Raw genomic sequence first — 14120 nt, forward strand, 5'->3', positions numbered from 1 at the left:
ATATATATATATATATATATATATATATATATATGAGGCAACAGGTATGTTACCTGTTCAGAGAATTACCTGTAAGCCAGTAGCAGCAGCACATGGCATTGTGATGTTTACAGAAAAGCCTTCAGGGAGGTAGAGTCCGGTGCTCACCCAGAGAGTGACATCTGAAGAAAGTTATAATAATTGATGGAATTCCTCTACTTTGACCTCCCCATTCACCTACATTGCTTCTCAGCCCCCCTCAAATACCTTCATATTCCTTTCTAAAGCTTTCGTATCACCCCCAAGATCTAATCTCTCCCTTTTAGAGCCCCACATTTTCTTCATACCCCTTCCTAGAGTGTTGCTCTCCTCTCTTTAAACCTCAAATATGCCAACCCGTTTTCTGTTTGATTGCGCTCTACTACTCCCAATAATTCAAGCCATATCACATTAAATGGTTAAGCTCTTATTAAGTCATCTAAAATCCTACAATGTCCTCCTGGATTCACCCAGCCCATCCTTTCCCAAGTATCCACTGGACCTCATCCTCCATCTTTACCTGGACTGGTGCCATTGATCTCCATGGTGACAGAGGGTCCCGGGGAGTAGAGATGGGAGGGGCAAGTCCCATTGCTAGCTCTGTGGACCAGTGAAAGGCAATCAGTAGTCCCACTTTGAGCAAGCTCAGTGGCCATACAGAGCAGGGTTGCCTCACAGGAATTGCTGTGCACAGGATGATCCTGGCTGACATGGGGGAGGCCAGTTTGTTTGAGGACCTTCCTCAAGAATCTATGTAAGGAGGCATAGGCAGGGACTCCTGCAGGAATCTTCAGGAAGGCTCCACAATCCTTCCTTAGCTTAGACTGCCAGTCTTTTGCCAAGACTTCTCCTCCTTTTACCTCATCCTGGAACTGAGACAATGCTGAGCGAAAGTGATAGTTCCCTTTACCAGGTACATGGACAGGAAATTGGCCATTTTTCAGACTAGAATCTAGGATGCTGAGGCCAAAGGGGTTGAGGATATGATTTCCAGGATAATCAGCCACAGCTGGCTTGCCAGGATTCTGGGAGGCCCACCACCAGGCCTGGCCCCCAATCAGTAATCCTCCGCCCTCTGCCACAAACTCATGTATCTTCTTTGCCTCTTGGTCACCGTAGGCTGTACAGCAATAAACACTTAAGCCAGTAGTCAGATGGGATTCTATGCTGCATTCCAGACCACTCTCAGCCACCAAGGAACTCAGGTTTTTAAGATTAGGGTTAATCCCAATCCTGCCTGTCTGGCCCCCTGCCAGCCATCGAATAGCATTGCACAGAAAAGGGCCCAGTTTGGGGGCACCGAGCATGCCCTCGTGAGCAGCAAGCACCACTCGGCCCCGGCCATAGCGGGCACCTGCCAGGAAGCAACCAAGGGAAGAGTCTAGCCCAAGAGGGAAGGCCAAGGCTCCATGAACCAGCAGCTGAGAAGGCAGTCCACCAGTATTAATATCCAGCTCTGTGATCCCATGTAGGAGCTGCTGTTGATCTTGAGAGAGGTCTTCCCCAAATCTGAAAATAAAGCATTTATTCCTTTTAGTGGGTATGCTTTGGGAGACATGCACCCAAGTTTATAGCAGGCTCTCACCCCAAGAATGGGAAACCCAAACTCCATTCAGTCCAGAAGTAGGAAAAGAATTTTATTTGGTGAAGTGGTGGTTTAAGGTGGCATAATAGCCTAATAGTTGGTAGGATAGTCTCAGACCTAATCAATCAGGTAGCCATGGGGTCGATGGATAAGCCCAAGGGCTAGTAGGTTAGCCTCTTTGGAGCCATTAGTATGGAATAGTAGCTCCACTGTAGTGTGGAAGTTTCCTCGGAGGAGTGAAGCTGCCTCCATGGAGTGGTAGCTTCCACGGTGGGGTGGCAGCTTCCATGCCCTACAGAACAGAGTTGGTATATTTATCGGGGTCTGGTAGCCTATCATCTCCCTTTCCAAACTCAAGTGGAGGTATGGTATAGGAATAAGGAGCATGTGCATGATTGGAGGCTTCAGTGCCCAGGTTCCTTGTTACTCCATTGTCTACCTTGTCATCATTAGTCAGGGAGAGATCTTGATGCCCTTCCAGAGTGAGAACATGGGGAGAGGATGCACTACATTGGAGGACCACTATAAGTAATTTATTGTTTCTAAGAACAACATAAGCAATTAATAAAGCAGAATGAGTACAAAACTGATGCCTAGCATACAATATTAATGATCTGATACACAACGTGGATAAATAAACAATCTACAATTCATGTTCGATTTTAATGCTAAAACTGTCTAACAAGTACAAACTAGTGAGAAATGCAAGATTTTAGAGTATGAGGGTCCCATTCCTATTACTACCCACTGCTAGCCCAAAATCAGTTAAAGGAGTGATATGGAAAAGGGGAGATGGGAATACTCCTGAAAAAGTTAAGTGGTCATTATTCTACGTTATTCTATACATTTATTCTATATTTCCTGGGCAATTATATGTAGGGGGCCCACCCAGATAAAACCACAGAATCGAGTTCTTCTAGTACCAGCCCCACCAGAAACATGAATCCCTTCTATGATATACATGACAAAAGGTCATCCAATCATCCAATTGTTTGAACTCACTTATCTCCTGAAATAGACCCTGGCATTTCTAGGCAGTGCTATTTTATTAAGACAGGTTTCCTTTCAATAAACTGAAAACTTAGTCCCTGTAATTTCTACCAATTGTTCCTGGTCTTGTCCTTTGGGAAAAGCAAATCAGAAAAATTCCTTCTTTCATTAGACAAACAACTCTGTGATGACTGGAAAACAGCTATTGACTTGTCATATTACTCCATCTTCTCTTCTATGCTAAAAATCCTTAGCTCTTTTAACTCACATGGCATGGTTTCCAATTTCTTCTTGAACCTAGGCTGTCCTTTGGACTTATACAATCTACCTCCTTCTTTCTGCATTACTGTATTCAAGTCTTCCCAGGTTCATTTGAAACTTTTTTTTTTTTTTAAACCCTTACCTTCTGTCTTATAATCAATAGTATCAGTTCTAAGGCAGAAGAACAGTAAGGGCTAGGCAACTGAGATTAAATCACTTGCCCAGGGTCACATAACTAGGAAGTATCTGAGGTCATATTTGAACCTAAGACCTCCCTCTTCTTATCATTTCTAATAATGAATAATTCTGACTTATTTTCAGTCATTTTTTGGACATTATTTTCAGCCATTTTTTTTCTTTTAGAGTAAAGGGCAAAGTTGGATTTAGACAAAAGGATTGGTATTATTTTAAATGTTTTTATTTAATCCTTGTACAATAGTTCTTTATGTTATGGAGGTGACTACATTCTTATAGGTTATGTCTGTGTAGCACAGGTTCTGGAAGGTTCTGATAAGCCTGTAAGGAATATTCTTTTATCCATCCAAAGTAAGGAGTGACTCTTTTGAACACAGATCAATGATTTTGTTTGTTTGTAAACTAAATGAAAATGCAAAATGGTTCTCAAGTCTTTTTGAGACACACTTGCTTCTGTACTAGCAGAAGAGCTATGTTAAAGGTGGCAGGAGAGAATAATAATCACATTTTCCTTAGGCTTTCTTAATGAATACTTGGGCAGCTAGATGGCACAGTGGATTGAGTGCTGGCTCTAGAATCAGGAAAATTTCTCTTCTGGAGTCCAAATCTGGCCTCAGACATTTCTAGTTATGTGACCCTGGGCAAGTCACTTAACTCTGTTTGCTTCAGTTTCCTCATCTGTAAAATGAGCTGGAGAAGAAAATGGCAAACCACTCCAGTATCTCTAAACCCCAAATGGGATCATGAAGAATCAGACATGACTGAAACTACTACATAGCAACAATAACAAAATGAATTCTTATTTGTTTAAATGTTGTTTCTCAAAAAAAACTTTTTAATTAAAAATAAAGTAAAATAAAAAAGCAAAAAAAAAGTTGGTTCTCTTAATCTGTGATACAATTCAACAAAAATATTAGTAATTACTAGAAAAAATGAAATACATGAATAATAAAATTCTTACTATTAATAAAAGAAAAAAACACTTAAAATTGAACATAATATATGGATAACTCTCAGTTTCTTCTTGGAAAAGGCAATAAAAGGAGTTTGATTTGTATCCAAAGGCAATAAAAAACATTATTTTGTGGGGCATTTGGTCATCTTACCTTATTCAGTCCATGATGGGGATAAGTAATAAATCATTTAAAAAGATAGTTCAATTGTACAAAGAGACTGTGGTATAATCAAATATAACAGACTTCTCTACTAGCAGCAATGCAAGGATCCAGAGCAAGGCTGAGGGACTTACGAGAAAGAAAACTAGCCACATTCAGAGGAAGAACTGTGAGAGGAGAAACACAGAAGAAAAACAACTGCTTGAACACATGGGCTGATGGGGATATTATTGGGGATGTAGACACTAAATGATAGCTCTAGTCCAACTATCAATAATATAGAATTAGATCTTGATCAATGATACATGTAAAACTCAGTGGAATTGTGCATTGGCTAAAGGGGTTGGGGGGTTTGGGGAAAGGGAAAGAACATGAAACATGTAACTATGGGAAAAATATTCAAAAAATATAATTAAAAAAAAAGATAGTTCACAGGATGATATATTTAGAATTGGAAGAGACCATAGAGATCCTAATTTTACAGATAAGTAAACTAATGGGTGAGCCTGGCTAAGAGACTTGCCCATTGTTCTAAAGCCAATAAGTGTTTGAAGTTAGAATCCTAACCTACATCTTCTCACACCAAGTTCTATGGTCTATCTCTTACACCAATATGCTCCTCATTTATAGCTATATTGTTACCTAAGGGATAGCTTATATGCCAACAGAAATTTTTAAAAGCAGAAAAACTTCTATGAGGAACTTGATAAGATTCACCAAAATTAGTCAATATAAACATTCAAAAATCATAGAATTTTGACAGTATTTACCTCAGTGGTCATCTAGTTCCATTCATGTACAAAAAGTATAACATACTCAACAAATGGCCACCCTGATTCTGTTTAAGTCCTATAAAAAAAGGCACTCACTCCTTTTGTTAAACTCTTACCTTCTGTACTAGTATCAGTTCTAAGAAAAAAAGATGGTAAAGGACAGGCAATTAGGGTTAAGTGACTTGTGCAGGGTCACACAGCTACAAAGTTTCTAAGGCCAGATTTAAACTCAGGTTCTCCTGAATTCAGGCCTGGCTCTCTATCTACTGTGCTACCCAACTGCCCCCATTCTCATCACTTTTCAAGGTAGTACATTCCACATCCACTGTGTCATCTAATATCTAACTTTTATTCAATTCATTGATAAAAACAATCCTTGGTGCAGAGGTCTTAGAAGTACTCCATAGGAAACCTCCTTTCTTACTGTATGATCATTATCAACTATTCTTTGAGTCCAGCCATTCTAACTAGATTTGAATTCATGTTCTCTTATTATCATCTCATCTACATTCTCCAACTTTTCCACAAGAAATGCATGAAATATTTCATCAAAAACATTGCTAAAAATCAAGATAAACTCCCTTATTGTATCCTATCTGCTAGCTTAGTAATTTTGTCAAATTTCAAAGTCTGAAATGTTTTAAATGAAGCCCCACTGGTTCCTTGTAATCAACACTTCCTTTGGAAGATGTCTAACAATCATGATTTTAATAATTCATTCTAGAATCTTCCCAGAAATCAAAGTCAAAGTTTGTAGCCTCCTCTCTTTCCTTCTCCTTAAATCAGCATAGTTTATTTGTCCTCTTGTGTTACTCTTCCTGTTTTCCAAGATCTTTCAAATATCACAAATAATAGAATTACCTTTGCCAGTTCTTTCAGTACTCAAGGATAGAGTTCATCTGGGTCAGATGAGTTGAATTCACAAAGGACAACTAATTATTCTCTACTAGCTTCCTTTGGGGAGGGGGTTACAATTTCCCTGTTAATTATTTCTGTTCTCTCTTTTCTAGTGCAAAAAGCATTCTCATTTGTAGGCAAAACAAAAGTAAGCCAACAATTGGACAGCGATGCTGCTGCTTTTTGATTAGCATTTTGATATTTAGCATCAGTCCTATCCATTGCATGCAAAGGTTTTATCCTTTTATCCCTTCTTTGATTCTCATTTTTCATTTTGACATAGTTAAAACCCCATATTTTTATTGTCCTTAATTTTCTGCCTGGCCTCAGCTCATCAGGGCTTCAGCATTCCTGACATTATTTTCATAGGACTACACAGTAAATGTAGTGTAAATGCAGACACAGGAAAAGATGGGAAGAGCTAAGGAAAACTTTGGCTCCAGAACTCCCAGGTTCCAGCTCTAATCAATTCTCCTCCTCTTTGGCATGATGCATCAGAGCTAAACACGTTTCCAGGTTTCTGTTCTGAGGAAATGCATTGCAACTTTCTCAGTTGTGGACAATAAAGGTTACTGTTTGTCAGAATGTTCCACTTCGTATATAAGTTGCTACATCTTATTCCAGAGGTTAGAGGCTTTCTGGGAAGGAAAAAATTAATCTTTCCCCCATCATTTATAGAATGTCAATTGTTTTTTTTTTCTTTTTCTTATCTTTTGGCCAGCCAACATTTCCCTTCAAAAACTCTTCTTTTCCTACTCCTTTTGCTAGTTGCCACTCACGAAAATGAACAGAACTCTGTCTTAAAGCTTGAAGGATCAAGTCTCTACACCTCAGGTCAACCTACACTGCCCAACCCAACCTAACCCAGCCCAGCCCAGCCCAGCCCAGCCCAGCCCAGCCCAGCCCAGCCAAATCTAAGCCTATAATGGTTTCAAATCTCTAAAAAGGCACATTGTAAGCTTTTATAAACCATATTTGAGCTGCTGAGTCAAGTAACTTTCATTTATTAAATTATTACCAAAATAAATGCCTCTAAAATGCTGTTTCAAATAAAGTCATATTTTCCCAGTCATGTTTGGTATAGTTAAAGGACACTGTGTTTGAAGTCAGGAGACCTAGTTTTGATTCCTGTCCCTGCTACTTATTTTACTTGAGGATCTTATCCAAGACACAACAGACTTGGGTCCCAGTTTCTTCATCTGTAATTCATATTAGGTGGGTTATTCCTATATAGGACAAAATGAGGGTATAAGGGCAGAGCATCTAGAGAGTTAAGAAGCAATTAAAGGTAAGTGGGTTGATAATGGAAAGCTCCTCAAAATGATAAAGGTCCTTTTCTGACCACTAAGGGCTTTGAGAAGTAAAGATCTGAGGTTAGGGGTCTTGAAAAGTATTTTGGCACTGGTTTTGAAGTCAGAAGCTCTGTATTTGAATTCTGGCTCTGCTACTTACTCTACTTGAGGGTCTTTGTCCAAGTCAATTAACTACCTTGGGTCCCAGTTTCTTCATCTGCAAAATAAGGGAATTGAACTAGGTGACTTCTGAAGGTCTCCTCTAGATCTGTATCTATGACTGATTTTTCACTAGCTACTTAAGGACTATAGTAGGGAGTCAGACAACAGTAAGACCTTCGTGGGAGTTAGGCATTTAGTCAGTGAGAATGGTCTTGACAAAGTGCCATCAACTAGGTACATTGATCAGGTTTGCTAGTATGCATTTGTAGTGGATCCAACCCAAAAGATTCCAATTTCTAGCAGTGATCAGCATGGAGCTTCACTTGGGACAAGGGAGTCTGAGAGTTGAAAAGCAGATTTTTGTTGGCAGGATAAAATTCTTTTAGGACTAAACTGACAAGGAAATGGATTTGGACACATAATCAAGAAAATGTCACCCCTTGCTATGGAATCAACATAGAATAAATGAGCTTTCAACTAGATGCAGAAGTAATTTTAAAAAAAAATAATATTTAAATGATTCAGTGAAGAAACTAGAGCTTTAACAGAAAACCAAATATAAGACTCACAAGTATAATTAAGGTAAAGTCAGTTGTGATCATTTCAATTCAGAATTCTAAAGAGATTAGGGTGTATCCCAGGATTGCCTTGAGGGAAAAAATGACTAACTAAATAAAGTACCAGCCAATCTCTTTCCTGACTGTCTTTTAAAAGACCTAAAAGAGAAGTACAGGTATAACTTGTCCTTCTAGAATTAAAATCAAGGGCAAAAGTGAAGGTTAATTTATTTAGTCCCTTCTTCTGCTTCTAAGTAACACTGACCCTTCCTCCTAGCTTTAAAATATACTTTAGAAGATGGCTAATCTGACATCATCAAAATGAGAAATTCCACACCCAATACTTCTATCCTCTGCATTTGTCCTTCTATCTTGACACACTTTCCTAGCAGTTCAGAAACTTCCATCTGTTTTTCTTCCAGGAGAAAAAAGTTTCTGAAAGAAAAGCGACAGGCACTGCAGCTTTTCCCCTTCTGGCCACAGAAACCGAGGGAGCAGTATCCCTCATGGTCTTTGTTTATTAATCCCTCTTGTCTTTGCCTTTTGATGGCCTCTTTTCCCATTACATCCCTCATTAAATTTAAATAAATTAATAATTATTATCATCATTTATATAACATTTTAAAGTTCATAATGCATTTTACAAATAATCTATATGTTATTTATAAATATAATTCTATGGTTACAACAACTCTATGAGGCAGATGCTCTGATTGTCTGATGTTTACAGATGAAGAAATTGAGACAGACAGAAGTTAAATGATTTGCTAGGAGTTGTACAACTAATAAATGTGTGAGGCTGGACTGGAATGGAGGTCTACCTGACTCTAAGGCCAACATTCTATCAGTTGTGCCACCTAGCTGTTCAATAAGCAATTTCACATCCAAGCAAATACTCCTTGTAGATGCTACCCTTATGCTTCTGGTGGCCTCTTAGTTTCCAGCCTCCCAGGTCCACATCTCTTTTAGTAGTGAACATTATTTCCTATTTCTATTACTATGAGCCTTCGACTTGGGTACCTTTCCCAGAGGTTTTTCCCAGTGCTCTTGAGGAGGCTGGTAAACTTCTTTGTGTTTCTGAAGTAGATTCCACCCACATTGTTTTTTTTTTTCCTTGCCTTATCATCCTGCTGATTTATATTAAACTTGTAATCCACTAAAACCCGGAAGATTTTTCTTTTTTCATTTCTTTTTTTTTTTAAACTCTTACCTTCTACCTTAGAATCAATATTGTGTATTGGTTCCAAGGCAGAAGACTGGTAAGAGCTAGGCAATAGGGGTTAAGTGACTTGCCAAGGGTCATACAGCCAGGAAGTGTCTAAATCCAGAGTTGAACCCAGGACCTCCAGTCTCTAAGTCTGGCTTTCAATCCACTGAGTCACCCAACTGCCCCACAAAGGTCTTTTTCTGATAAAGCACTAGCTAGACCTGTCCCATTCTCCATCTTCAAAGCTTATATCTTGAACTCAGGTAAAAAAGCTTTTATATTTATCCAGAATAATTTTCCTCTTGGATTCAACCCAATGTTCTAACCTGTTCATATCTTTTGGATCCTAACTATGCATGTTATCTATACCTTTATCCGCGTCATTGATTAAATGTTGAATAGCCCACAGCTGGGCAGAGCTATAGATCACACCACCAGAAAACTTCTAACAAGAAACCACTAATCACTATTCCTCAGATCTGACTTTTTGAACCAATTCTAAATCCACATCTTTCTATCTTGTCCAAAAGGACAACACCAGAGCACAGCATTCGTGAAATGCTTTGCTAATGTCTCTATATAGACTATTCCTAGATGTAGGTGAAGTGGATAAAGTATTATATATAAAGAAGCAAGACCTGTGGGGGAAGCTAGGCAGCTCAGTGAACTGAGAACCAGGCCCAGAGATGGGAGGTCCTGGGTTCAAATCTAACTTCAGACACTTCCCAATTATGTGATTCTAGCAGCACTTACCCCACATTGCCTAGTCCTTACCACTCTTTTGCTGTGGAACCAATACAGAGTATTGATTTTAAGGTGGAAGGTAAGTTTAAAAAAAAAAAAGGAAGACGAGTTCAAATCCAGTTTCTAGGACTTAGAATCTATGCTGTGTGACTCTGGGCAAGTCACCAAATCTGTCTGCCTCAGTTTTATAATCTATAAAATGGGGATAATAATAGTACTACCTCTCAGGCTACTTAGGAGGATCAAATGAGACAATATTTGTAAAGCACTTAACACAGTGCCTAACACTTAGTAGGGACTCAATAAATGTGCTATTCCGTTCTTACAATACCTTGTTGATGTATCAGTTTACTAACTATTAAAAAAGAAAATAAAATTAATCTGGCATAATCTATTCTTAATGAAATCATACTATCTCTTTATGGTCATCAATAGCATTTCTAAATAGTAACCATTTAACTTCATGAATATTTACTAACCAGCCTGTTGATTAAAAAAAAAAGTCTGGAATTTAGCTAGGTAGGGATTCAAGTCAAGTTTATTGGCCTATATCTGTGATGGTGAACACATGGCATGCATGCCAGAAATGGCACTCATAGATCTTTTCAGATCTTTTCAAGACCGTATCACTTGCAGGACAAAAATGCCTCACCCCGTTCGGAATACAATGGCCTCTTAATTTCCTTTGGCCCGAGTGAGACAGAAACAACTAATGTCTTTACTATGCAAAATATTTTGGAAGTTTGGGGATGTGTCTTTTGAGTTTGTACTTTAAAAATGTTCAAAACTGTAGTTTAGTGATTTAGGAATGAGTTTTATGAACCTGAGGCTGGACTAATAGTCTCTTCAGTTCCTTTCCCCAGTTTCTTTCACAAGCAACTTTGGTTGCTTGGATTTGTATTCTTCTTCCCCCTCACCTCTTATTAACCCAGCCAGTTTCAATTTGCATTCAAAGGGGTGCCTGCCTGAAGGAGAACAAGTAAGCTTGAAACTCTGGAAAACACAATAGTGATTTGTCAGTCTCCCAATCAGTCCTACATCCAGAATAAAACCTTACTACAACCCTTGACCATTTGCTAAAAAGGTTCATTTGGAGGATACCTGCTTCATACAGGCTGGAATGTGATGGAGCCATTGTGTCAGGATGATGTCATTTAACCTGAGGGTTCTATTTTCCTATAAGCTGGGGCTTTTTGGATTTTTTTTTTCTAGGTTTGAGGGATCATAGCTCATATAACTAGAGGGGAGCAGAGTACTTGCTTCCCTCACCTCTCCCTCTCCCCAAGCATGACTATATCATTGGTCCCCTGCCCAGCAGTCCAATGAGAATGTTTCCCACCTCCCCTGGGTGGAATAAGGGGAGGAAGCAGTTCATCTGGCACTCAGTGGGGTTATGGGCACTGCACTTTGTCTGGGGAGTGGTGTGTGGGCAGGGGCCTGGCACTCCATCTCTAAAAGGTTCCTCATTACTGGCCTATATGGTATGCAAGCTCAATATTCTTCCTTTTTTTTTTAAACACAAAAATAACATTGGTCTTTCTCATGTCCTTAAGGATTTCATCCCATTCTGCCCAAACTTTATCCAAAGATTACTCTCCAATAGCTCGTATTTTCTGGTACTTTCAATACTTAGATATAACTTCATCTGAGTCTAAGTGACTTAAATTCATCAAGAACACAACTATTGTGTCTTTATTTCTTTCTCTATTCAATCCTTCTCTGTACCCCTTTACAAAATGAACACTAATGATTGTGGCAATAATCCCTCAACTCTCCCTCTAATAAAATATAATAAAATACTAATTATGAACTTCCAACAATTCTATATGTCCATAGCATTCCTGTTAGTTGATATTACAAATGAGGTTTATTCTTCTCGAAATGCTTAGCTCTTTTTCATTAAGAGGATTATGTCTATTTCTTAATAAAATCTTTGCCACACCCCTGATACTCACCTGACTGTAAGTGGAATTTTAGGTACTTTCTTAGAGACCTTGAGGAAGTCCGTCTTTCCACAGGCATCAGTGAAGTACACACCAGCTACACTTGTGACCTGGTTCCCAGGGAAATTGGACAGAACTTTGTCATGTCCATGTTTACTTGCCCAATACCAAGCTTGGCCCCCAATGAGTAAGCCCCCACCATTTTTCACAAATTGAATCATCTCTTTAGCCAAGGTGTTGTTGTAGGCATTGATACAGTAGACTCCCAGGGAGTCCTCAAGACCATCCATGGTCTGTACCTCCACCCCCAAATCACTGAGAATGTGAGACAGAGGTTCAACAGATATGTGTACCCCAACAGCAGTGCCTGGGCGGTGGTTGAGCCAGTCCATAGCATTGAAGAGAAACTGAGCCAACATGCTATCTTGCAGGTAGCCTTCATGGGACATGACTATCATTCGGCCTTGACCATAATGTGAGGCAGCAATGATGACCTGGCCATCCTTATTCACCAGCACCGGGAAGGCAGCTTCACCAATCAGTAGCAATTCACAAGGGACAGGACCTTTGGGAAGATTCCAACTGTTCAGTCCTTTCACTAGGATCTCATAATCATCTGATGGAGACATCATTATGGCTTTTTTAACCTGCTGTAGAAAGAGAACCAATGTTTCAGATTGGTGATAAAGTCCTAATCCTACCCCTCTCTCCAAAATCTAGCACATAATAGGTACTCAATAAATGCTTATGCAATTCTGCTCCTTTGTTGATATACCAGTCTACCAATGCAATCCAAAAAGGAAATGAGGTTAATCTGACATAATCTGTATGTTTTTCCTATGACTTTTTCTTTGACCCATTCATTTTTAAAAATAAGAATATTTAGTTTCCAATTAATTTTTAGTATTTTTTTCTCTTGCCCTTTGTTCAATGTAATTTTATAGAATTAAAGACCCAAAAAGATGCATTTAATATTTCTGCTTTTCTGAAACTGGTTGGGAAGCTTTTATATTTTATTATATCAATTTTTGTGAAGGTGTTATGTACAACTGAGAAAAAGACAAATTGTTTTCTATTCCCATTCAGTTTTCTCCAGAATCTAACTCAAGTCTAACTTCTCTAAAATCCTATTTACTTCCTAAATTTCTCAGAATCTATGCTTGATGAAGCTATGCTGGCTCTTTTTAGTTATCACTTCCATTTCCAGATATTCACTATTTAACTTTCTATACATTCACTAATCATCCTGTTAACAAGATATTCTAGATTTTGGCTAGAAATTCCAGTCAAGCTCACTAACCTCTATATTTATGCAAATTTCATTCTCTTCCCATTTTTTTGAAAATCAAAATATCAGTCCTCTTTCTCATTATCTTCTACTTCATACTTACTTTCTCCTTAAATCCCCGAAATCTGTCTCCTCCTCTACCTGCTCTCCTTAAACTACTCTCCAAGGGCATTACTGATCAACACTAATTTTTAAATCTCCTAGCCTTTTCTCAGTTCTCATTCTCCCTGAACTGTCTGTAACATATGTTACTTTTCACCTTCCTTTTGCTTCCTTTTCCCAAGACATTAGTTACCTCCCTTCCTGCCCCTTTCCCTTCCTCCTCCCCAGTTTTCCTAACACAGAGACAATGCAGAGATCAATAGGAAGTTAGAAGAACTCTTAAGAGATTTTCAAGTCTATCACCACTACCTTCCCCTACATTTTGGTCCATTTTACAGATGATGAATGGAAGATGAGAGGAACTGACTTGCCTAGACCTCAGAGCAAAGAGTGGCTGACCAGACTAGATTTGTTCTCCTGAGACTTGGCCCAGTGTTCTTTCCACTACACTCTGTTGTCTCTCCAGAAACATAGATCCCTAGGGCTAGAAGGAATTTTAGGTTTCATTGAATTCCACTCCTTTATTTTTATATATAAGGGACTTGCCCAGGGTCACACTCAACAGTAAGTGTGTCAGAGTGGACATTTGAATGCATTTTCTCTGATTTTCTGAATCTACAATACCCTTTATGTCCTCCCCAGCCCAAGAGCCATGAAATTGACCTTAAACTGTCTGGGGGACTTTGGGACAGTACAAAATGATTCTATGACATTGCTGGGGGGGGGGGGACAGAAAGAAAAGTGTATGTCACACTCTGAAATCATACTGAGACCATGAAAGTCAGAGGGGCAATTAAGAGAGACAGAGACAGAGGGATGGAGAGAGAGAGAGAGAGAGAGAGAGAGAGAGAGAGAGAGAGAGAGAGAGAGAGAGAGGCAGACATACAGGAAGACAGATACATGGGGAGAGAAAGCGACAGAGAGACAGAGAGGGAGGAAGGAAGAGAAAGACAGAGGAGAGAGAAACAGAGAGGCAGAGAGACAGAGATAG

The 14120-nt window shown here is 39.0% G+C and overlaps 1 protein-coding gene across 1 annotated transcript in view; it reads right to left on the reverse strand.

Annotated features, from left to right (window-relative positions):
- Positions 1-12371, reverse strand: part of LOC123249889 (TRPM8 channel-associated factor 2-like) — a 29845-nt gene extending 17474 nt beyond the window's left edge. Inside the window, exons 1-3 of the mRNA XM_044678986.1 lie at positions 11752-12371; positions 539-1527; positions 70-161 (exon numbers count right to left, since the gene is read on the reverse strand). Of these exons, the coding sequence (XP_044534921.1) occupies positions 70-161; positions 539-1527; positions 11752-12371 (1701 nt within the window). The remainder of the gene's footprint in view (positions 1-69; positions 162-538; positions 1528-11751) is intronic.
- Between the last annotated feature and the right edge of the window lie 1749 nt (positions 12372-14120).

This window comes from Gracilinanus agilis, chromosome 5 (assembly GCF_016433145.1).
Source record: "Gracilinanus agilis isolate LMUSP501 chromosome 5, AgileGrace, whole genome shotgun sequence".
In the NCBI taxonomy this organism is placed as follows: Eukaryota; Metazoa; Chordata; class Mammalia; order Didelphimorphia; family Didelphidae; genus Gracilinanus; species Gracilinanus agilis.